We start from the raw sequence: 26,055 nt of genomic DNA, 5'->3' as shown, positions 1-26,055 counted from the left end.
AAAAGCAAAAATTTGGTCAGTCAAATTATTCTAAAAGGTCGATATCGGAATACAGAACAGGGGTCTCAAACACGCGGCCCGCGGGCCGCATGCGGGCCACGACTCGCTGGGACACGGCCGGCAGGCAACCGGCTACGAGTCTCGGTTCCTATGTCTCGAGCGCTAGAAACGGCGTGCGCGGTAGTAATCACTTCTCGCCAATTCTTTTTCTGCTCGAAAAGTAGCTCTTCTGTTGTAACGTATTGACATAGTTTATACTTATCGGTGTTCATTTGCTTTTTGTTTCGCTTTAGTTTATGGTTTTCAGCTTTTGTTACGTTAAACACATGTACAGCTATTCCGCTACTAGGCTGCAAGTGCGAGCTCTTCGCTGAAGGATGCATCTCGGGGGAACGTGACAGAAGAGCACACGACAAAACAGCACGGTCAAAACAGCACGCGTCAAAACAGCGCGGCGACAAAACAGCACGCGTCAAAATAGCACGCGACAAAACAGCACAGCGTCAAGACGGCACAGGGTAGAAGAGCACGTGCCAAAACAGCACGGCGTCAAAACAGCACAACGACAAAATAGCACACATGTAGCAACTTCGAGCACGCTCTTCAACTCTCTCTGCGCGAATAATTTCAAACCTCCTTGACCCTTTCAATTTTTGTTGCTAGGTTATACTATATTGCCAATGTCCTGTTTTGAGGCTGTGCTGTTTTGTCGCGGTGCTGGTTTGACGCCGTTCTCTTCTGTCGCTGTTCCCTTTTGACGCTGTGCTGCTTTGTCGCTGTGCTGTTTTGACGCTGTGCTGTTTTGGCATGTGCTCCTGAGTGAATTGAGCAACGGAAACGACATTGTAATTACTCTCCTCTTTTATAAAAAATGCGAGCACGTTTGCGAAACGGTGTCATTTTGATTCTTGTTACCACATCAGGTGAGGGTCGAAAGTAGTCATATAAACAACTTAAATTGATATAACTGGCAAAACTGTGAGTTTACCAAAAGCATAAAGGACGAGGTCTCTTCTCCTTCAAATTTTTTTAAACCTCCCTCCCCCCTTCCATTTTATGTTGAGCCTCGACCTACCCGTGGTGGACTATCTGGTCCCCACACTCAAATGAGTTTGAAATCCCTAATGCAGAACAACAGCCGATGAAATGATAGAGAACAACGGATGATGGAATCAAAGGCGCAAGTAATGCAGCGGTGTGATTCGCCGGGAAGGGCTAGTGTTGTGAAGTCGTGACATATATGAATGTGAACCGCTCAAACGCCCTAACAGTATAACCACAGCTCCTGCATATACCATAATCACTCTCAAAATAAAATTAACTAGCTTCATTTAGTCCGTGCTTTTCAGTCGTACTCTCCTGGAATCAAAGAGACAGGTGATTGTGTGCCAACCTTTGCGTTGACAAAAAAAGTGAAAGCAGAAGACAGTAACAACAACCAAAAAAACTTTTTAACATCCGTATAAGCTTTAAAAGTAATTTCGTAGATCCGTTGGTGTGTGTATATTCCATCTGCCCTCTTTTACTGCAAAAAGACACAAAACTAGCAGTATTGGTAACTTTAAAGGGACTTATGCATGACCAAATATATGTAACTTATAGCCTGCAATATTCTCGTGCTTTATTTTCTTTCTAAAATGTTAAATCTATGTTGCACGAACCTTACGAACCACAGGCCAGATGTGGGCGAAGCTTGAGAAGAAAAGCAAAGCAGCCTCCAGGAAGACCAAGGCCAAGAATGCCCCCGCCATGGGTTTAAGGAATTTCCCATCGAACCTGTCGACCTTGCTCCACAACAATACGTTCGTCTTCCTCTGCCTCGCCGGTACATCCGAAAGTAGGTATTCCACAAAAAAGAATGTTTCGTAAGGCCCACCTTTTCTGGATAACAAAAAGCGCAGTGCTGCATTTATGACGTCATCTAAAGAAGGCCAACGCGGGGCACGCATACGCTGCGAGTGCAGCAACAGTGTTCGGCTAAAGCTCGTGGTCAATCAGCGATAACACGGGACCCAGCCAGACATGTACGTAACGCGTTGCAGGTAACGAGTTACTTTTACATAGTTACTTTTTTCGGTAACGACTAACGCGTTGAGTTGCTTAGAAAAAGAACGAGTAACGTACATAGTTACTTTTAAGGCCGGTTAATGAGTAACTGTGTTTCGTTACATACGAGGAGTAGCGTGTACAGGACAATTTAAACTGCCTTGCTCTAATTATAACCTGAGTATGCGTCTATTGAGAAAAAAGGCGGATGGGCCACCCGAAAAACAACTGAACAGTATGACAGCATAGTAACCCTTGTCGCTCAGCGCGCCAGCCGAACTCTACAGCTGGCACCGTCTTCACCCAGAAAACACAACAAAGTTCGTTGATCGAACCTTCTAGAATCGCATACAGACCGAATGCAAACCCAATGGTTGTCAACACGTGGAGGTACAGAACCATTTGTCAAATTCAAACTTTAGAAGCACAGAGAACAAATGAGAGAGAGGGGAATCCCAGATTTACCAGCACTTCCTGAAGCACAACACTGCCGTTCATTCGAGCGCGTCTGTTGAACGACTCTTCAGCGTCGCCGGAGTTGTATTCTCAAGGAAGCGGAGGAACATAACTGATGAAAACTTGGAGAGGCAGCTACTGCTGAAGTGCAATGACTACTGAAAAGAAAGCAATACGCCATGGAACAAAAGCAGTTGTGTAACAACGTTTTGAGGTAAAGTATAATGTGTTCCTTTCTGAAAATCGGTGACGAGTAACGTATTTAGTTACTTTTTTCGGGGTAACGTGTACATGTCTGGGCCCAGCCAAACGCTGGCACAGCACAAGTTGCGTTCTTGAGGTGATATCGACAATTCCGCACTACGCGTTGTTTTCTTGGTGCTGGTGAGCCCTTCTTCAGACGGCAATTTTTTCTTATAGCGTCTTGCCTTCGCAGCTCCAGCAGCACAAGCCTCCCGCGTTCACACGCAACGATATACAAGGTGTTTCTGCGAAAGCTTTGAAAAATCTCTTCTGAAGTACGTTGTTTCAGATTTTAAAAAAACAACAAAAAACTATGCGGGAACAGACTATACACCTTTCCCACAAGGGCGCAGCCATCTTGGATGTCGTCACTTTTGGTATGCGTTAAAACATAATTCTAATTTCCCTACGCCGCTATAAGCTGTTCATAAAAAATGTGCGATTGTCACACATCCTTGTTTTACCTCACCTATATTTCTTCGCATATTCCAGTTTACAATGTCTTATTATTATTTTTTTTTGTCTCCCGTACCAGAAACGAAACACACGTGACTGAGAACGAAAGGAAACGGAAAACGTCTATACCGACCTTGGCGGTGTTAAAGCATTGCAAAAGCACACTAATTAACGATAATTAACGAATATTTACTAATCATATTTTAATTAGTGAAAATAAAGGTATGGTTCCACTGAGAAACTTGCTAAGCAACATCGAAAGCCACTAAATCGATTCTTCTTAGTAAGATATAAGGCAAAAGCAGCATTTTACGGCGTTTAAAAAAAAAAACTCTGTTTGGACGCGATTCTAGATTACCGTGTCTTATCCGAACGAATCTTTGCGCCCACGGTTCTTCTCCCCCGGTGGTGGCGGCGCGAACCCACTGCCTCGCCTCCCTCGTAGGATGGAGGGGAGGACATGTCCTGACAACCTACGTTCATCATTTATGATCGTGTTTTTTTTTGTATTTTTTTCTTAAATGCTAGATTTAATAAAAAAATATTTGCGTAGCAAAACGAGGTATTTATAAATACCCTCGATTAGGTATAGCTGGGCATCTCTATAGATGTTTAATTTTATGTCAGATGCATCGTTCACTTGCCAATCACATTTAGGCAATGGAACTTCTGAGGTCACACTCCATAAATTTAAAATTAGCTTAGATATGAACAAGTGGAACCTTGGGAATCACTTTTACGAGTTCAGGTGGCTTTTCGTTTAGGCATGGTGCAATAATGAAAACCTAGGCTATATACCAGAGCTGGCAGTAATGTAATTACAGTAATGAAATTACAGTAATTTAATTACTTGTTCCAGTAATTAGTAATGTAATTCATTACTTTGTGTAGCAGGTAATTTGGTAATGTAATTAATTACTCCAGCGACGGTAATTGTAATTAAATTACCTAATTACTTTTTCGCACCAGGCATATTTTTTGTGTCCACAATACACAAGAGCGCTTTTCTTTTTATTTTACTTTTTCTTTTTCCTCTACACCTTTCCAAAAAACGCTCTTCGGCCGCCGCTATGTTGCTGATGCTAATACGACTGGTGCAACTCTCTCGCCCGCTATCAGCCAGACATTTTCTGCCACTCTCTTGAACTGTGAAAACCCGCTTAGCGCGATTCTCTACCTATGTTTTGCGGGTTTGCATTCGACGTTTTCTGGCCCGTCTTGAAAGTTTCCGCTTACTTTTTCTGATGCATACTGCGTACCCTCTCTGTGTTATCTTCCACTGTGAGAAATAGGGCTGGTAAGTGCCTTCCATTCGAGCTTTTCTGCTCGACATTCTCGGGAAACGAAGGAGGGGAAGTAGGTCGAACTGAGGCCCCTGGTGGAACGGCCCTCGACGCGATTTTGCGAACAATGACAATTGTTCTCCCCCCTCCCAGAGATAATCCGCGTGGGGTCCTCAGTCATTTCCAAAAATAGTTGTCCGCGTTGGGGTGGGAAACGGATCAGTCGCGTGCGTTCCTCTGTCCATCGGTAAACATGCAACAGAGAGTTCTAGCTGTCTGCCATGAACTGTGTAAATAATGTAAATAAAGTTATCTGTAAAAGGAAGTTATTAATAGCTCCTTCATATTTAAAAGTATACAAAAGTAATGCGAAAGTAATGTCATTACTTTTAAAAGTAATTTGTAATGGTAATTAATTACTTTCTGGCTGTGGTAATTTGTAATGTAATTTAATTACATTTCAGCAATTTTCAGCAAAGTAATTAGTCATGTAATTTAATTACAAAATATGAGTAATTTGGCCAGCTCTGCTATATACTATTGAATATTCGATTCGAAAATATTCGGCCAAAACAACTATTCGCTTCGATTTCACTTAAAACTCCAATTTCACTATTCGCAGATGGCTAGACAACTGTATCGAAGAGCCTGTTCTCTCAGCATGTTATTTATTGTACACTGTCATCACCAGAATTACTATTTGTAGTTCCCTGCTTCATATCGTTTGGCTTCATATATTTGCGTTCTCGTGTGTATCGTGCATAGTAACCTTATTTGATCTATCATTTGCATTAGTCTTCTGCCCTGTGTGAATATGACAAACTTCCTATGCGCTTTGATTTATGTCTGGTTGGTTCTCGGGGTCACAAATATTTTGTAATGTAATAAATAGTAAAACATTGCACATAACATTAAAGTATATGTGTTAGATTTCGTTTAAAAAACATTTTTTAGTTTAAATATTTGTATTTAAGTGAATATTTATTTAGTATCTCCTCATTTCTATTGCCTTATCTAATTTCCGGCTCTCGAGACTGCAACAAGTCCTCCATCCGGCTCTCTAGCCAAAACGTTTGGAGACCCCTGGATCTATACCATAGGGGCAATGAAATTTGGTTCCACAGGTAGCGCCATTTTATGCGGCATTCTTCCCTCCTTGAGACGGACCGTTGCCGAACTCTGACACAGCGTTCCTGTACAATTCTTCGGTGTCGTGGCCCTCCCAAAGTTGCCCCTATTGGCCGCCAGTCGCGCCGACTGGCAGCCGACCGAGGCGCCACCTGTTCGCTGCCCTGGGGCCATATGAAACAACTCACCAACAAAGCCGAAATTGCTGGGAAATTCGCGCCGTCTGATGCGAGCCTAAGAAAGTGTTTAGTCAACATCACCTTAAAACAACTCAGCCCACCCAAAGGACCGACATTCTTATTTGTTTCTTTCTGCAGCTATGATCATGACCGGAATGGCCACCTTCATGACGAAATTTTTTGAGGCACAACTGGGCATGAGCTCTCCCAATATAGCTCACATTTTGGGTACGTTTTCTGAGTTTTTATTTCTCTCTTGTTTTCGTAGAGTTACAGTATGTCGTGTTTGCCGAAAGAGGAGTGTTGTTTCCCGAGAGGATCACCTCGTTGCTGTTGAAGATTTCACCCCAGAGTTAAACGAAAGTTTGATGGCAGTAAAGTTCTGAAATCAAAACACGCAAGTGCTGTTTTCCAGACCTTTCCCACATTCAACAACATATTATACCATTTACAACTGTAAGGAGAAATACTTGGTGTATATTTTGTGCTATGTCCTAACCCTCCAGACGCCAACAATATATGTCCAGCTCTCGAGGTACATTGGGTTTTTACAAAAACATTTTCAAGTCGAGTCGCGTTTTTTCTTTTTCAGCTTAATACATAAAAATAAGGGTTCTATTTTTCTTTTTTTTATGATTCATATCTGTTAACGTATTGTTTCTTAAGTGAGCCTTCAATATTTTCAGAAAGTTGTAATTAAATATTTTAGAACAAAATAGCAATCTTCCTTATTCTGAGGTTATGCATGACTTGCACTGGCTTTATATCAGCGGTCATTGTGATGGCCTTGCCTTTGAGCACGCAGCATCTGCAGCATACGTTTCAAGCAACCGAATTTGTTTTCGACGGCAAAAACTAGTACAAATGACCACCAGCACCATGCGATGCCGTCACAGGCAAGCAGGCTAGCCATGCATAAAATTTCACTTGGTGTGATTTGTAAGTTCGAAGAAGCGTTTGCTGAATTCTATTACTTTTTAGAAACCACATCTTTTCCATCAAAACAGACATAACGTAACTTATAAAAGAAAGATAAACGGAACAATCTGATCAATGGCGGGGACGCAGAGATTTGATTTGCCCATATATACAGTTTGGGACTTCACTGATTGGCTCTCGCAGGATGTGTGGCGATGCCTAGCGCATGCGGCGGGATTCTTCTGGGAGGTTACTGCGTGTACAAGCTGAACCTGGGCATCGATGGCATCCTGCGCATGTGTCTCCTGTGCTCGATCGTGCCCTGGTTCACCAGCTTCATCCTCCTCTACAGCTGCCCCAACCCGAAATTCTTCGGTCTCAACCACACTTCCAGCAGGTGAGCACGAGCGCAGCGTGTCCCGTCTGGCGTCAAATGATATCACTGAATCCTAGGATGCAGTGGGTTTAGAGTCCCACAGCAGAGAGTAATATAGTAAACGTAAAGAGTGGACACTTATCGCGGCCCAGATAAGTGCTCCATGGAGCACTTATCTGGTAGTGTTATCTCTGCCGATCGGTAGTGTTATCTCTGCCGATCGGTAGACATCGCTACATCGCTAAAACTGAATAACCTCCGTAACGTTCTTACCCAGTCAGCGACCAGACGTAAGTAAAGCTAAAGATTCTGGGACTAAGTAAAGTTTATCGGGGCATGAAAAAATGTTCAACCACAATCTCTTAGTAAACATATTTTATACTTGGGGAAGAGTTTGTTGTAGGCAATATCCTTGCCTCATCACGTTTGCGGGTGCAAATAGTGAAAACAAAATGCACTATGTTTCGTTTCACCTTGAGTCTAGACGCAGTCGATGCTACGAGCTGATGAGAGTAGTCCGACAGTCTCGAAATCGCATCATCATGGTGGCGATGCGGGCTAGTTGGTTCATGCTTAGTGGATTCGACACAGCGCACAAGAAACGAAGACGAAGTAGGAGGTTGTGGACAGAACAAGAGCTTGTCCTGTGTACACCCTTCTACTCTGTCTTCGTTTCTTGTGCGCTGTGCCGAATCCACTAACGGTCATGGTGTTTATCATGTTTCTGTATGTGTTCTATCATCGCTGAACCAATCAAACCGAAAAGTCCTAGTGACGTGCGCTTTTAATGCTGCTTGATCGGTCCCATTACCTTGTAGCATCGGCAGCGTCTGGACTTAAAGGGTCAATGCAACGTTTGTTTCTATTTAAATACATACAGCTTAGAATTAATCATTGACATTTATGGCCTATGAAACACACGCTGGTTTTCTTCTCTACGTAATACAGTAGTAGAAAAGGTTCGAGAAAAACGAACACTGTTTACCCCCTCAACTCGCAGCCAGAAAAAGTGGCTACGTAATCTGAAGGCCATTATTTGCCGGCAATGTTTTTTTTTTTTTTTTTTTTTTTTATCATAGTCACGCGTTGGTGTTGGCAGAGTACGGGGCACGCGCTGAGTTACATGCATTGTTAAGGTTCGGATATTCCCAACAACCCAGCAATTACGCATGAGCCATTACCCGAATGCATGTCGAGGCAGTGATTGTCACGAGCCAAAATAGAAGATTACGAAGCCTTCGTGTCCTCTGTATGAGCAACATTTAAATATCGTCATGGCGGGGATCGCAAAACTTGATGACGCACTCCATGGGGATCGCATTGTTTTTGTTGTCCCCACAGCTCTGTCATCGAGTTTTGCGAAGGAAAGGCTGAAAGAAAAGGTGCTCATTTAGCCTTGGAATTCCCCGCTACGAAGAAGCTCCTTGGTCAGTGGCGTTGTCTTAGAGTATTCTTGGGTCCTACTCGTGCCAGTTAGCTGGTGTAAAGTGAGAAACGTTCCTACCCAATATTGTTGCACAGCCCAGGAAGTAAGTATAGCTTAATCATGCTGACAAAGAATGAGGAGCCCAGAGTGTGTTGTGAATAAGCAGGGCGCATTCTATCTGTGTGTGTGTCAAGTCACGTGAGGTCACGATGTCGCGTGACTTTGTGACTTCACACGACGTCATGGCATCGAGTGACGTCATGGTGTTACGTGCTATGACATCACGTGACGTCATAAAGTAACGAAACTTCGTGACATCACGCAACGCCATGGCGTCGCGTGACGTCACGATGAAACGTGATGTCACAGTTCTCTGTGGCGGTTAATGATGACGGTTTTCTCACAGAATTCGAATTGCGCGTTATAACGGACACTTTCACCACTTCCGAGGAACGTTTTAGCCGCTGAACCTGTACGAGTCAAATGTTGCTTATAGTGTGCAATGTGGACGTGTCGTGCAGGTTCTTTGTCTCCACCGTGACGAACCAATTTGAGCAGGATTGCAACGCCTACTGCTTTTGCCCCGTCGAATTCTACAACCCGGTGTGCGGCAAGGACAACGCCACCTACTATTCGCCCTGCTTTGCGGGTTGCAAGCGGGATTACGTTTACGATTCCTTGAAGGTGAGGTCTCTCTATATGTATATAGACCCGTAGCTCTCAAGTTTTGAGCAGCGCTCCAGGCGAGCAAAATAAAATATTTGGCTCGGGTTTCGAGCATTCCCCACTAGAGTTTTTTTCTACTTCGTTCCATTCTAAGTTCCAGCGTAGCAGAGGCTACAAGAGCAAGCTGCAAGCTTTCAGCGTCCCTGTCAAGCACGCGCGCTCGTGCAGTGCGAGCATCTTTCAGGAGGACGTGCTTTTGCGAGTAGCTTCGGCTTCGCTATCACGTGAAGAGAAACTTAAGTGCTCGCGGAAGCTATGAAAGAAGGCAAAGATGAAAGGAATGTTTAAAGGGACGCTGCGTCCATAATTATTTTTTTTAATTTTTATTTCTTTAGAGGCTTTGTTATCGCGCATCTTCAGATGCTTGCATTCGAACGTGGCACTTGCAAAATCGAACGTTACAGAGCCACCTGGATGGTTCAGCCATCCTAACATGGTCGCGTCTTGCGGATGCGCTCGCGCCCCCTGCCCCAGAGCAACGGGTCTATAGCGCGGCATGCCAAGGAATTTCAACAATAGTCTTAAACGTTTATAGTCACTGGCAGAATGAGAACGCCAGGACGTGCCTTTCGAACACTCGGCCTCCGGAACGCGCTCCAGTCCTTCCGCAGTGCTTTGGCAGCGCCCGCGCGCTCGACTTGCGTGAGACGCCGAAGAGTTGTCAAAAGTAGGAAGTACGCGCTGGAGGAGGAGTAACTAAAGCTTCACCCACCGTTCTCGCCTTGTCAATGACTATACTCGAAGATACTCTAATCATAACCTTTCTGTGATCACCTTGAGAAAGGAAACCTAATGTGGACGCCTGATGGTGACCGGGTGTTCCCCTGGTCAACTGCAAGTTTCCTAGATGTCTTGTTCCAGAGGCCCTATGCTACAAGGCGGGACCAAGCGGGACCAATGGACCGGGGAACGTCGTCCGCTGCCTGGCGCTGCAATCAATCGCAGCAGACGACGTTCTCCCGGTCCCTTGGTCCCGCTTGGTCCCACCGTGTATCATTCATAGTGCCGCAGGTGAGACAGTCAGGGAACCTTCAGTATCTATGTTGCTAACCAATGAGTAAAAAGACTGAAAACCAGTCTGCTAAGTTTGAGACGTCCCCTTCTGTATCTGTTCCTCCAACTAAAAGTTTGTTCGTTAGTTTTTCCCTCCACTAGTCAGGTGGTAAACGACATGATTTGCTAACCAAAACCGAAAAGTCCCATGCCTACTCTTACAGTGTAGTTCTTATGTTGGGACAAGGCGAAACAAGAAGCGTTGAGAATATTTATGAAGAGCATCCGATTGATTCTGTCCAGTGCAACTTCCGAATTACAAAAAAAGGCTTTATTTGAGCATTGAAGGAGTCTGCTACCATGACGTATGCATCGTCACATAGTAAGACCGAGCAAGCCTATCAATTTTATTTTAACTTTTTTCCCATTTATTCTGAAAAACTCAGTAGTATTGGAATCTCATTGGCAGAGGTTGCAGACATTTGGTGTTCGTCACCACTTATATAGAAAAAAAAACACACTAAAATCGCCGGTCTCGTATTTACTCTAACTTTGCCGTGCAATGTAAGTTTCATACAAAAACCGATATTAGAGCTTCTCCTCCGCCCCCGATGCCCTTCAGGTTTATGTGTTGCATCCGGCCACATCTGTACAACAAGAAAGCTTTATAACCGTATTGTCATGACCCTATATCTGGCAGCACGATTCATTTGCACTGCCCATGTACTTTGTTACACTGGAACTTGCGCCAGATTGTACGGTGAAGTAAAATAGGGATGGCATTGCGGGCAGTGACAATCCATCAAGGCGCTTGCTGTGACCGCGTTACGTACAAAGTGACAGAGGCGCCACTTTCCACGTCTGTTTTTGAACAGGCGTTCGCTCGATGATAGCGACCGAGTCAGCATACAGCGGTGCGGAAGGGACTCTTACCGCTGAGTGCTCATGTTTCTCTGATCTCCACGGGACTACGCACCAAAATAGCGTACCGTAAAATACCGGGGAACACCCGATCACCATCAGGCGTCCACAGTAGGTTCTCTTTTCTAAAAGTGATCACAGGAAGGTTATAATCAGAGTCCACCGCATTTTCACTCAAAGCTGGGTTAATCTAGGCATCGGCGCTTGTGCGGTCAAATCGGGTGGTTAAAGGGGCCCTGCAATCATATTTAAGCGTCTACCTTTTTTTGCGGTTTCCAGGTCTCTTGATGTTCGGGCAAGCCATCGGTCACGGAGAGAGTAACTAAATATCAGTGCGTCATATTTTAACCGGACGACGCGGAAACCTCCTCCACCGACGAGGGCGACCCGCGGTACCGAAAGCGCGCAAAATGTGACGTCCTTGGTCCTGGGCTTGCTACTGGTCAGAGCCGCTAAAAGCTTCTTTTTAGTCGAAATACAAAATATAAGTGTCGCGAACCGTTTCAATTACGTATAAAAGTAGTTTTTGTTCACTATTTTAGATGAGAATAGAAACAAATGCAGTTTATAAAGTACGGAAACAAGAATTGACCCGTCAACATACCCGCCACCAAGCGGTGGAAAAGGCGGCGCATACTAGAAAGAAGTAGTGGGATCAGGCGCCGACACGGAAAGTTCCCGGATGTACGCGGCAGTGCTGCAGTCGTATGGGCAGGAGGATCCGACCGGCTCCGAGCCTTCCGAAGGCCTTTGGCGAGATGCTTTGTCCTGCGGTTTTGCCGTTTCGCGGTATGGCAGCGCGAAGTGGCTCCCACTCTGAACTGATCTTTACCCCGTGTTTGCTGTCGTTTGCGGCCAATGAAGTGTCATGCCGAATTAGTGTTTAATCACGCAGCAAATGCAATGAGAGCCGCTCTGGCTACCCGCTGCATACAGCCTGTCCAGAGCATGCTTTAGTGGCGCCATCTCGCGCCGTCGACACGGAATTCGGCAGCCGTGAGCGCTCGCCGATGAGCTCACTTACCCCTCCTCTAGTTCACGGTCGCTCAAGCAACCAAGAACGTCATGAGGGAGGTTATTTTTTGCTTGTTTTTGTAATTTTGATTTGCCTATAACTTTTAAAATAAAGTGAATTTCAAGAAAATAAAAGTTACACTAAGTTACTACGTTCAGTGCGCTCAGGTTTGGTGGAAATTGAAAATTAGTAAAAAAAAGTGCTTGCAGGGCCCCTTTAAGCTATCATTTTCAGAATTCCCAAGTTTGGGAAATGTTAATAGTGGACGCTTGAGCGCTAGTTCAGAAAGCCTTGCTCCTGCTCATCGAGAAGGATTTTCCTCGAAAACGTTCCGTCGCAAACGTTATGGAACGAATCCTACACTCAAATTATTCAGGGCTGTTCCTTTGTTCCTTTTTGTTTGTTTATTATCACACGCAGTTTTAATTTGTTTTATGAGAATCTGGGCTTGACCGCACACCCGTGTTCCGCTAGACTCCATATCTCAATTCACACAGTAGTGTTTGATTACGTTTGACGATGCGGTGAATTACGTCCATATACAATTCCGGGTTGCCACGGCAACTAACAGCGGAACGCTTAGTTGTCAGGTTCAATCATTGACGTGTGTTGACGTAAGCCCGGCAACCCAGTCAAACCTAGTTCAACGCTACATTGTGAACGTGTCTAACTTTTAGTCGACTATAGTGTGTTGCGGGCTACGAATAGAAGCACAAGTTCCTCCCACCTCGATTCTTTCTACTTCTGCAGAGTAAGTACTGGGGGGGGCAAAACCACCAGTCATGGCGAGCGGAGGGATTTGCAGAAGGAGCTTTTCTTCACCGTCTTATGTCACAACATACTCCACTCGTTGTCATGTCAAGAAAAGAAGGACGTCTTGCGCATCATTATTGCGCTGCGCAAAGTAGTTCTCACAAGATTTAGCTGAAGCAATCATTTTGGCTTTTCAAAAGTAACGGTGATGAGTTCAGTGTGTTATAAAACACTTGGAAAAACAGCCTGAACTTAGGGAAGAAACGTACAAAGAAAACAGGAGAGATGAGACGAGACTGCTGACTACCAACGGGTTTCAGTGAAAACTTCTTCCTCATGCTGTGGCGTCCTTCAGCAGAGGCATTTTTAACAAATAATCTACAAAGAATTTTTTTCAGAAAGTACACTGCCCCACTCCAGCTCATGCTGTCCATACGTTGGGTGGGGCACACCGAAGTTTTTGAATAATATAAACAAATAGACGGTGCGCTGACACAATCTTCGGCGTGGTCCTCGATGGCAAGCGCCACGAGCACCTCGCGGGACTGAGGGTTCCGGTGTCTATCTAGGGTGGTGATGTCCTCGAAAGCTGCACTGCACTGCCAATTTCTGCTCTGGAAAGCCAAGTTACCTGCTCCCGTTCTCCTCAAAGATGCTGCATGTTTTCGAGCTCAAACGTTTATGCGTCGGCCAGTTTGCCCGATGTAACACTTTCCGAAGGAAAGTGTTACATCGGATGTAAGGGATGTAACACTTTCCGCAGGAAAGTGTTACATCCCTTTCACTAAACAATGTTACATAATTTTCATTAAAACTCGATGGTAAAATGTTACATCATTTTTCCTAAAACTTGTTGATACTCAGCCGTCTCGTCTCGTCTCTCCTGTTTTCTCTCCACGTTTCTTCGCTAAATTCAGGCTGTTTTCTTTTTTTTTTTCAAATTTTCAAACGTGTACGTTTTGACAAAATAACATAAAGCTAATCTAAGATGATATATACATTAACTTATCACAGGAAGAGAGAAATTGTTAACGTTCTGCGAGGAGCCGGACCTTTTCAGCACGCAGCGTTAAGGAGCTCGTGTCAAAGAAAGGCCTGCGTCACCGACGTGACGGGAAAATCCTGATTGGTCTAGGTCATGACGTCACAGCCACATGACTTAGCGCGAGAATATCAAACAACCCACACGTCACGTGTGGAATGAAAGTAATTAAAAAAACATTACATGTATTATAATGCAAATAAATGCAAAGGCGCAAGTGAGCTAAACAAGAATAATGAAAATAATCCCTCGAGAAGGGGACCAAGAGGGACAAAAGACAAACACAAATCTTCAATCTATTTGGAGATTTGTGTCTGTCCTTTGTCCCTCTTGTTCCCCTTCTCCAGGGATTGTTTTCGTCATGACATGTAATGTGAATTAAAGGCCGCCTCATGCCTCAAATGATTTGACTTCTTGAAAATAATTCACTCGCTTTAAAAGAAATTAAAAAAAAAAATTTAGGCTCCAGAGAAAACTACGTGATCCCCCGGAGTACGTCACTCAAAAGGCGAAGTGGAGAGTTAAGAGGCACTTTGACCTTCGATTTGTTTCATTTTTTTACATAAAAATAAGAGTTCGCGTGAAAATGCGGTTTTCTCTTCTTCGTTCCATGGGTGACAGATCAATTTCCGCAATTAATTGGCCAAAGTCTGAAAATTGTTGCACCGCCCTTTTAAACAACCTCCAAGATATATATATATATTTTTTTTTACTGCGTTTTTTTCTTATGTGAGCGCGAATATAGAGTTATCTATGTGGATTATAAAATTCAGATTTTTTTTTAAATTTAATTCTCAGGCGTACACGGATTGTTCGTGCATCATGCACGAGGGCGAGCCCTTCGAGGTGGGGATGGGCGCCCCGGTGACGGCTCAGGCGGACCGGAAAAAGTGCGCCCTGGAGTGCAACGCCCTGGGGCTTTACTTGACCGGCATCTCCCTCTACATGTTCTTCACTTTTCTGCTCTACACGCCTGGCGTGTCGGCTACCATAAGGTATGGACAACACGCCACGTGCGCTTCAGTCTTTAATGGGAACACATTGGAAGCACTAGACCTTTTGCTAGGTTATCCTAAAGACACGGTATATTGGGAAGGCAGCGCCATTGTCTTTCTTGCCTGCCAGCAGGACACAAAGAGACACTAAAGCACAGGCGAACTAAATTTCGCAAGGGAATCGTCTGATCGGTCTCAATTGCTTTAGCGATCGCCATTTCTGTCGCTCCAGATATTTAAAGCCTTGAAAGGGTAGTTCTGAACCAGTTGCTCTAAGATGGCCATGGCTTGAGCGCCATCATGCTGAAAGCGTTCCTCGACAGTATAAGCGTCTTTGGAGCTGTGCATGCAATCCACCCTTTTCCTCCTTTTCCGGTTCGAGAGTATAAAGTGCATGTGTTGCCAGGCAGGATTAGGCTGGGGGAAAACAGGGCTACCGTTTTGCTTGACGCGAGTGGCACTGTCTGATTTCCGGTGTACTTGGAACATGCCAAAGCGCTGTGTTGCGGTCGGGTGTCGCAAACGGCACCAACCAAGAAAAGAAAGGAGTTTCTTTGTTTGTTTTGTTTGTTTTTGAAGGGGAAGGGGGTGGGGAATTTATTTTGATGTAAGAGTGGCGTGGGTTCGCGCGGTAAACGGGGGTTGACCCGTCAGGCCCCACAAAGACTTGGGAGGCAAATGCATACCCGACTAACGACTTAATTTTCATGAGAATCTTAATTTCGCGAATTTCGGTCACCGCGAAAAATAGATCTCGCGAATATATTACAATATAGTAAAGAATACATGGCAAACCACTCCTAAACGTGAAATCTTCTGCCCGCAAAATAGTCCTGAAATTTGCAAAATATCGAGCCAGCAAATATATAGTCGTTTACATTATTCGGAGCTTACTTCGACACAGGTCACTCACTTTAATCGTACTTCGGAAAAGCACGCTAGAAAGTTGAGTGGTTGTTACATTGCCGCTTTATAACACAGAGAAAACCATCGCTGTACCAATATCACCCAGACCTTATGCCGACTGTGTTCACTGACACGCAACCACAACAATCGCGTTCGCTACCAGCGATGGAAAGATGGCGCGCCCACCGATAGTTAGGGAGTCACAGCTTACCTGTGCCGCCCATGAGGCTCTCAGTGTCTCTCGAGAACCGCGCCGATACTGTATGCGGCGCCTTCTTCATTGACGGAAGGCGGGCGCCCCGGACGAGGTGTATCCCAGAGCCATCTGAGGTGTTCCATCCAACGTTGCGGACGTAGCCCTCTTCCTTAAAAGCCCATCCTGGATGGACCTGTCACAGCCAGTCCGTATTGCCACGCATTGTCTTACGATAGGCCCGCGAAGTGCAGTGGCTTCTGAACCCAAACGTCGGGCAAAAGCGGAATCTCCTCCGCAATCTTCAGTTGTCACGGAAGAGTAGCGGAGCCACAAAAGCTAGACAAACAAACGACGTACCGAAAAACAAACCTAGCGACGTGCAGAGGTCAAGCCTAATGTCGACCTTGTTTTCCACCTAAGAAACCGTCGAACCCAGTCACAATCGGGTTCCAATGTCTGCCAGTAAGTGACGCGCCACATCCGAGGAAGCGTGTGGATTAACTTATCCATCATGCTTATATCCAAATATCTAATAAAACTATATTGTTTTAGAGCGCAGCTCTTAGGCGCCCGTTCCCGGCTTGAGCGGCATCGCCGTCGCCGTAACCGCGCGTTGCATTATGGGAAGTTCCCGTAATGACGTCACGTGTCACGTCACGTGACGTCACACGTGACGCCACTCGACCCGGGAAAATTTTTCCACTAAATTTAGCGAAAAACTTTCCCGCCAAATTTAGCGGGAAAACTTCACCCTCGTAACGTCACACGTGACCCTCCCCTCCTCCTCCTCAAGAGCTGCGCCCTAACCCGGCATTGCAGAGAATCGTGAACGTGTTTCATTTTTTCTTGCGTAATTCAAGACAGAAATTCTATTTTTCAATCCTGCCAAGCACAGGCGCCACAAGTGGTGGCCATGCGAAAATGAGCACTTGTTTCGCCGGTGTGTGCAAACATCTCCGCATGCCAGAAATGTATTTATAAAGCAACCTGTCACCGCAAATTTTGATGGGTTCACGAGGACCGACGAGGTCAAAGAGAAAATGCTCATCCCATGGAACAAAATAGCGACCCTACGGGGAGCTTAGCGATACTTTTTCAGGATCCAGTAGAGCGATCTCGCTAAAAGTTCCAAGCACGAGTGACGTCGCCATAATTCTACGGCAGGCGTCAGTTTACGAGCCAGCTTGTGCCGCCTCGCTTGCTGTACTCGCGCAGACACTGAGCGGGGTTATCGCTCGTGGAGAACGACTACCGTTCCCTTGATTCGTGGCGGCAGTGGTGGCGTGAAGAAACGGGCTGAGATCGATTTATTATCCCAGCACCAAAAAAAAAATCCGCGAGTGTATATACTCTCACACTCTGCACATGCTGGCGTTTGCCAAAGTAAATGTTCTAAAAAAATAAAAAACCGAAAAAAATGGTTCTTTTGCACGTGCGTTTGACAACGCCTAATTTTGATCCTTTACTTCGAATCTTTCAACCAGATAAGATGGGCTGCTTTCCCGCCGGTCTCTTCATTCCTCTTATTTGCCTAGTGTCTTCTCTCGCAGAGTTATCAACTGCGCGCGTGTATGGAGGATTACTAATCATACCGAAATTATCATAGTCGCTGACAGTTTAACAAACGCGGGGTGTGGCGCGAGTCGAGCATCTCATAATCACTCTGCAGCCACAGAGACTGCAGCAGTTGCCGATAAGGAAATCGGACTAATTACGAAACGGGAAAAGCGTTGCCGTGATTGGCCGGTGCCGCGCTTGACCTTGGGGCCGGCCAATCAACGCCGCCAGATTTCTCGCCGACTTTTTCGCCAAGTGTCCGGATTACGGCCCCACATCACCATCCATACATTGATTGCAATGGAAATATTTGTCCTCGTTTTTCTAGTTCTGTTCAGTGAACCCGAAGATAAGACGAAATTATACTCTTTCAAATCCCAAGGTTACGATTGATTTTCGGTCATATGGTAGCGGTGACTGTCACCGTTCAACTATTCTTACGGGCCTAGTATACGCCGTCGCACACTGCTTGTCATGGATGACAGGTTCTGCTGTCCGTCACGAGTAGTCAAGTGCATCGCTTGTACAGAGGGGCAACGTAGCAAGTCCCAGGGAGAGGAGCAGTTCACTGGTCAGTTCTGACTACAGACATGTATTTGGTGTATATCTCAACGCTGTCCTTTCTGTCCTGGTGAACTGGTCGAGTGGCCAGGGTCGGCCATGGCACAGTGCCGCTGTCATGCCCGGCCTCAAATTGTATGTGTCCTTTTAGCGCTCATTTTTTAACCATATCATCATATTTGGTTCGTATTTTTTCTGCGCATTGGGTTGAGTGTGCTTTTCCTGTACAAACCAGAGGTTGGCATCTTCGGTTGAACTCATTCACTCGCAGCTAGCTCAAAACAAAGAGTTGAAAACTCACACCCTCACCCTCACGGGCACATTCACCTTCAGGTTCTCACTCACGAACTCGTGAGCTCACTGAACTCATGAACTTACCAAACTCACGAACTCACCGAATTCATGATCTCCCCGAACTCACGCCCCTCACCGAACTCATGAACTTACTTAACTCCTGACTCATTAAACCCATCTCACCGAACTCATGAGCTCGCCGAACTTATGAGCTCACCGAACTCATGAACTCAATGAACTTACGCCCCTCACTGAACTCACAAACTCAAACCCCTCATCGGATTCATGAACTCACTCACTCAGCGACCTCACTCACTCAGAAGAAGTTCTCGCCCTCACCATAATCGCGGCGCTGGCTCGTGTTGCGCGCGGGTTGCGCTGCTTTTACAACTCCGCCACGGTCGCTGCCGCCTTCCGCCGCTCCAGCACCAGCCGTCACGTCGCCAAGTGAAGAAATGTTTTGTCTTTTTGCTGGGTTCGCTTCGACTCCGGCGCGCCGGCCGAGCGCTTGAGGAAGGCACTCTTTGTTGGGATATAAGGGCGCATCATCGCGAGTCTTGTAAACAAGTATTCTTTACGGTGTGCAGTTTGTTTCAAGCATTCGCCACAACTTCGCGCAAGTACAGACTGAGCGTCTGCATCGCTGTTTATGCAGGCGTGAATTGTTATTATTCCAACACGCACTACCGTGGGTGGGTGTTTTGTTTCTGAATAGAATACTGGGAACTTCTTAATGGTAGGACGGTTTGATCGGAAATCCGTTGTCGAGTAGAACTATTTCGGAACGGTCTGTCTTTATATTTATCGTATTTCACACAAATTATTTCATCTAAAATAACTGCCTGGTGAATATTTTTCCTGAAAGAATGAAAGATTGAAGAACTTTATGCGTACCATAATATTGTATATTATTTGATATTGCGTCTCTCGAGTTCTGTTGCACCGCACGTGCCAATTAAAGTTGAAACGTTCCTACCTACAGATTTTGCGCCTCGTAAAATGTTTACTTCATAGATCCTGACATAAAATCGTGATCGGTGTCAGATAGATGCATTCGGTATTCTTGTTGCTCAGACAATGTGTGTTTGTGTTCCGACTTGTCGATGTGTTGAATACAAATATTTAAACTACATGAACAAAGTTGTGTTTTCTACTAAAATCATTTATTAATTTTTGATGGATGGATGACTTGACCTCTAACTAATGGCCTAATCAGGATATCCAAGCTATATTTGAGGAGGGGAAGGGCGTGTTATACAACTTAATTATACGGTCTACAATTCTTCAAGATTTGTTTTGCTAGATACAAAAAAATTGGTGCGCTTAATTTCTTCGCGCGGGGAAGGTTGCCTCCATGCACGCACGCGCCTGCACACATATCAAATATATTTAATGACTTGGGTTTGGATCTTACTCCGTCCCACCTGTTATTTACTCGTACAAGTATAAATATTTGCAAACAAAAACAAATAGGGTTCTTCGTAAACGAGTGGGAAATGTATCGGCGTGAGCTGTACCGGTTGATAAATAATATATTATAGGAATCATAACTAATATCTAAATACTTTTGGTTCTAGTAAGAAGACCCTTTCTCCGGCACGCGAAAACGTTTTCGGGCGCAGCCTATGCCGAAACTGACTATGCTCAATGGCCCCCTCTTGAGTGACTAATGGTGCCAGATAGCAGGATAAAACGTCGATTTGTTATCACCAATATTAAGTGAAATTAAAAAAAAGGTCGTTTCATTATTCTTTGAATGCAATCTAAAAACTTGTTTGCAATTTTTCATGACAATCCACAATCGCACAATCGAACCAACTTTTATATCCTGCCAAATAGATGTTGCAGTCCTTAAACCAAATTCCGAACAAGTCTGGCGTTTTGGGCGTACTCAAACACAAAAACGTCTATGCTTTTTTTTGTTTGTTTTTTTACAACTTGAACAAACAGGCGAGTCGCGACAGTCCCCAGCTGTCTGTCGTTTGAACATTGGTTTCAGAATTAGCGACCGTGCATAAGACGAGCACACTCAAAATAGCAACGTCTGCCTTCAGGCGTACCGGCGTAGCGTCTGTTTGCCCCCTTCCCGAAATAACAAAACGCCGCGCGTCTATCGGTGCCTCGCAAGCTACACGAGAGGGAGAGAGCCCTGTCCCTTCTCTCGTCACCCCGCCACGAAGCAGCGACCAGTGGCAAGAGACCACGCTAAGCCGGCGCGAAGCGAGCCGGAACCGAAGAGCGCAGATATATCAATAGGCACCTTTCCTCCTTTCCCATCACTCGTAGAGAACCAGCCGTACGAGCTAACAGCGCCATTGCGAAGCGTGCGTCGACTCAACGTCCCCAGAAATGTACGTAAAAGCCGCATGACCCGCCCTTCCTCGACGTCACCCAGCAAACCCTCATCAAAATCATTGCCCCTCATGAACATTACGCCTCGCCAAACTCACGAACTTACCGACCTAATGAACTCGCGCCCTTCACCGAACTCTTGAACTCACCGAACTCACAAACTCACGTTCCTCACCGAACTCATGCGCTCACCGACCTCATAAACTCATGCCTCTCACCGAACTCATGAACTCACCGAACTCATGAACTCACTGAACTCATAAACTCACCAAACTCAGCTCACCGAACTCATAAACTCACTGAACTCATGCATTTACCGAACTCACGCCCTTCACTCAACCTCAAACTCATGAGTTTTCCCGGCTCATGAACTCACTCACTCTCACCTCACGCCTGATCGGTGAGGGTGAGTGAGTGGGCTCAGGGTGGGTTTTGTCGAGGTATGGCACAAACAGGCAACGTCCCAATTACGGTTGTTTAATACTATGGAAAAAAATAATTATAATAACGACTTTGTTTTATTTGATTTAAGTCTGGTTCACATACTTGCGACTGCCTACGACCAGAGAGGCTTAAACCCGGTTTAACCCTCTCCAACTGTAAACAGGCACAAATGTATGGACCAGCATTTAGTCGTCCCATTTGAAGAAGTACGTCATAGTTTTATATCAAAACAATGCTGTGGTAAAGCGCAAATACTTTACAAAATTTGATTTTCTGTTATATATTTTAATGTGTCCAAGATAAATGGTGTATAATGAACTGGGCTCGCAATGATTCCCTTACAGATGTGTTCACGAAGATCTGAAAGCACTATCTCTAGGATTACAATGGATGGCAGTGACACTGTTAGGTGCGTACATGATGCTTTTTGGAACATATCACCGTTTGTGCTATTCGAAACTTAGCGCCATGCCTGACATTATTGATTTTGAGAATTCGGGACACACCGCGTTACTGCATTTATTCCAAGTGTGCGGAAAGGTGGCGAGAGGTGTCACTGTATTGCAAAGATGGAGGCGCCGCCTGGTTAAAAGCCGGACGCCCATAGATGGTGGTGATGATTGAAATGCATGGTGTCAGGCGATATGGCGTTGAACCGTCTGTTTAACGCCGCAAAAATAAACCGCAGGTTTCGAAAAACTCGGACTACGCCAGAATGTAAAGTTAGGAGTTGAATGAAAATATTTCCAAGTTTCAAACTCAGCCGCAGCATGGTTCAAAAGATAGAAGCGATGTTTAGAAATTTCAGGAATACAACATGGCGGATCCATCTTGGCAGCATACTATTCGTCTCCACGTATTCAAAAAGTGACTCATTGATTTTGTTTTAATCACCTCACAAGTTTTAGTCAGGTAAATAATTTACCTTGGGATCAGAACACTTTTTCATCTTATTTACACCACCAGAGCTACATTCGACATTGTCGACAATGCGTAACACTTTTGATACTGCAAAAAAGAAGAAAAAACATCGGTTCGTGTATTTTAGTTGACATTTTGCACTTTAATCAACCACTTTCAGGAATCACACGTTAGACTTTGGTGGTGAACGTACGGGTATTCATCTTTCAGACGCTTATCACCCAGGCAGAAATTATCAAGTCAGTGAGCTGTGGATGCACCCGTGGCGTCTAATTTTCCGCAGAAGATGGCTACATCGCAAGCTCAAAACGCGTTTCACGGCTCAGTAGACAAAAATGGCACGAAGAAGGCAATTGATGGAGCCGTTTATACCCCACGCGCCGCGGGTCGAGCGTTTCATTTAAAAGTCCGTCATGGTCGCTTGTGTATTCGTTTAGCGCGAGCATGCTCTCTCATATGTAAAAATCTCTGGAACCAAAATTTCTGAAATAGGGGATCAACAGCATTATACGGCTCGGTGAGGCTATTCTTCTAAAGCCCAAGCAAAAGTGGGTGTTCGCAGGACGCAATATATGAGGGCGCTGTTTAAAGCGCATGCTCAGAACGAGGTCACAATAAAGGGGCTGTGCAACTGTGTGAGCAAGGTTCGTGACGGGTCTTGGGAATCGAATTAATAAACAGAATCTTAAGCTCTATCAACGGTGGCAGTCACCTGCAAGCAGACATGTATGTACACGCTACCCAAAGAAACTAAACACCGTTACTCGTTACCGATATTCAAAAGGAATGAGTTACTTTACCTCAAACGTAGCGAGTTACTTTTCTCGGTGCTTCGAGGATCAAATACACGACTGTTTTGGTTTCATGGTTTATTGTTTTCTTTTAAGTAATCGTTGCATTTAAGCAGTCTCTGTCTCTCGAAGTTTGCATCAGTTATGTTTTCCTGCTTCATTGAGAATACATCTCCGGCGACACTGAAGAGTGGGTAGGAACGTTTCTCACTTTACATCAGCTTACTGGCACTAGTGTGACCCAAGAATACTCTAACGCGCCGCCACTTACGACGAAGCCTCTTTGTCGCGGTGGAATCCCAAGGATAGAAGTAAAATCTTTCGTTCAGTCTCTCCTTCACAAATTTTGATGAGGGAGCTGCGGGGACAACGCCAACAGTGCGATCCCCAGGAGTGCGTCATCAAGCTTTGCGATCCCCGCCGTGAGGATATTTAATCGTTGCTCCTCCAGTGGAAACGAAGTCTGCGTAGGCATTCGAATTTGGCTCGTTACAATCAATGCCTCGACGTGCATTCGGGTAAAGGCTCATGCCCAATCTCTGGGATGACGGGAATAGGTGTGGAACTCAGCATGCGTCCTGTTCTCTGCCAAACCCGCAGCGCGTGGCTAGGTTAAGAACATTGGTGGCATATATTCGGCTTCAGATCACGTGGACGTTTTTTCTGGCTGTTAGTTGAGTAGGTAAATGCTGTTCGTTTTTCTCGACTTTTTCCTGCAACCTCCACTGCGTATAGAAAAGAAAAAGCTACGTCTGTCTCATAGGTCATAAATTACCACGGATAATTCTAATCTATATTGATTGAAAGTAGAAAAATTGTTGCATCGCCCCTTTAATGGACTGCTAAGACCAACAACCTTGACGATGCGGTATGCGCGTTGCAAAGGAACCATGGAAGCTCGCCGTCAGCACGTGCTCAGCAGACGCGCACCCAGCTCCGACGTCACGCAGATGCGGTGGCGCTGCTGTCGACGCGGCCCATGCGGAGATGTATCACTTGTCGCGGATCTCGTTCCTGCGCGAAGGTCTATGCGTGTTATTTTTGTAAACAGCGCGTAGGACTATCCGTGGTATGCAACAACTAGCGTGAAACGAAGTCTAGGTACCGCTGTCTAAACACCAACAAAGAAACAAGTACTCGTTTGCCCACACCTATTCACGCCAAGTGAAGCTTCTGCGCATCCGCAGTGCCGACAGCGCCACCCCGGTGGCGTGACGTCAGAAAGTTGAGTCGCTCTATACAGAGTGCAAGTAAAGGCCTGTTCACACATACAGCAGAGCACTAAGTTAGCGCTAAGCTAGTGTTCGAAAGAACGCTCATGTGCACTTCCTAGCGCGTGACTTAGTTCTAATATAGCGCGCGATTAGCGTCTTTGTAGCGCCTTGTTAGCGCTTCTTGTACGGCGGATATTGCTGCGGATTAGCGCGTGCACTGCGGTTCCGGTTCCTGTGGTTGGGCATGCATCAACAGTACCATGGCGGACATGTGGGACGCTGAAATAAAAACGCGACGAATGCTCTTATATACGCAATCATATGTGTGTGGACGACTTAACGCCCAGAAGAGCCATCTGGCGTCGCACAAAAGTTTTCGTCACCGAGATACCGACGGGTATCCGGCGAACCTTGTTCCCAGGCTGAGGGACCGAGGCAAAGAGCTCTTTCGAAGGTGATCATTTCTTAACTGCGTGTTCTTGAAACCAGGTTCACGCCTTCCGAATAGAAAGCGATGAGGTCGTACCCAATCAATTAGTCGCTCAGAGTTCATGACTCTGGATCGTCTGCCCGACCCTTTGCTCGGAGGGCGGCTCTTTTACTTCCTCTTCTTTCAATGCCAAAGGAAAAAGAACGACGGAATCGCCGTGCACGCGCTGTTCCGCAGCAGCAAGCACGGCACAAAGAGCGTGAGCTTACACTGCGCTGCTGAAGCGCTAACCGAGCGCTTACTGAAGCGCTTCTGAAGCGCTTACTGAGCGCCTACTGGAGCGCTTCTGAAGCGCTAAACGAGGGCCACGTCACGCGCAAGTCGGTGCCACATATTTCCAGCGCTCATGAAGCGCTAACTGGGCGCTCCGCTGTATGAGTGAACCGGCCTTTAGCCTGCTTCTTGAACAGGGGTTGCGACGATGTCAGAACGCAGAGCTTTAATTGGCTGCTTGGGGGATCGGTGGCCGAGTGGGCTAGCAAGCATACATCAGCTCGGAGAACGTGGAGCGGAAGCTCGCGCTGCAGAACCCAGGGGTCCTGGGTTCAATCCCCACTCCTGCCCTTTTCGATCTCGATGAGCATCGTACCGGCGCGCGCCTCTGAATCACTACTGCGTGGTGCACGTTAAAGACCCCAGGCTAGCGGTTGTATTGCACTGGCTAAATTGCTCATCTACAGCAAGTGACTCGTCGCAACTTTGAAATGGCTGACCAACTACACGCTGTATAAATATCCACACAGCCCCAATTATTTACTAGCTGCTTGAAAAGAAAAATGGTGGGTAGAGATCAAGGCATTTAGCATTTAGGTCTACCTACTATCTTCTTAATCAAAGCCAGTCAGAGCTCGGCATGTTTCTGACGTCACCGCAAATCCTGCGCAAGAAGTAGACGACTTGTTCTCCACATACTACGGCCGAGTAATGACGTTTCCTTTTTTGTTTTCTTTTTTGGGGGGGCGTTAGGCGCCATTCCCGCCGCCACCGTGGTCGGCTTCTTCATCGACAACAGCTGCGTGCTGTGGAACAGCGTGTGCGACCAGATCGGCGCGTGCGCGGTGCACGACAACGGGGTGATGTCGCGCAACCTCTTCACGGTCGTGCTGGTACTCAAGACCGTGTCCGTGCTCCTCTTCCTCAACGCGCTCATCTGTCTCAAGACCGGCGACTCTGAAAGGCACAGCCACGGGGAGGACTCGCCGGACGGCGAGACAAGTTCGGTAAACGCCACCCACAGCGTCCAGTCCCTCCACAAGATGGGGGTCTACCACGCGTCCTCGGTGTCTCTTTACTGATGTCCTTTCACCGTTGCGGTCCAGCCCAGCTGTACTACAACGCTCGGCCAACCCTACTGACGGACATGATAAAGATAT

General features: G+C 45.9%; 1 protein-coding gene across 1 annotated transcript; it reads left to right on the top strand.

Moving 5' to 3' along the window:
- Positions 1–1,773: 1,773 nt before the first annotated feature.
- Positions 1,774–25,977, top strand: LOC8024173 (solute carrier organic anion transporter family member 4A1-like). Its single transcript, XM_040214017.3, has 7 exons — positions 1,774–1,837; positions 5,930–6,019; positions 6,914–7,106; positions 9,033–9,195; positions 14,760–14,956; positions 21,611–21,675; positions 25,649–25,977. Exons 2-7 carry the CDS (start codon positions 5,932–5,934, stop codon positions 25,975–25,977), a joined length of 1,035 nt encoding a protein of 344 aa, XP_040069951.3. The 5' UTR covers positions 1,774–1,837; positions 5,930–5,931.
- Positions 25,978–26,055: the final 78 nt, after the last annotated feature.

The sequence above is a fragment of the Ixodes scapularis genome, unplaced genomic scaffold (assembly GCF_016920785.2).
Source record: "Ixodes scapularis isolate PalLabHiFi unplaced genomic scaffold, ASM1692078v2 PGA_scaffold7__128_contigs__length_106722199, whole genome shotgun sequence".
NCBI lineage: Eukaryota > Metazoa > Arthropoda > Arachnida > Ixodida > Ixodidae > Ixodes > Ixodes scapularis.
The sequence above is the reverse complement of the archived record's forward strand: the minus strand, read 5'-3'. Positions and strand labels throughout refer to the sequence as shown.

Bases quoted from the DNA above. Each gene is read 5' to 3' on its own strand.
- LOC8024173 (XM_040214017.3), top strand. From the start codon at position 5,932: ATGATCATGACCGGAATGGCCACCTTCATGACGAAATTTTTTGAGGCA. The intron at 6,020-6,913 runs GTACGTTTTCTG...TGGCTCTCGCAG, and splicing joins CAATATAGCTCACATTTTGG to GATGTGTGGCGATGCCTAGC. The intron at 21,676-25,648 runs GTGCGTACATGA...GGGGGGCGTTAG, and splicing joins GATGGCAGTGACACTGTTAG to GCGCCATTCCCGCCGCCACC.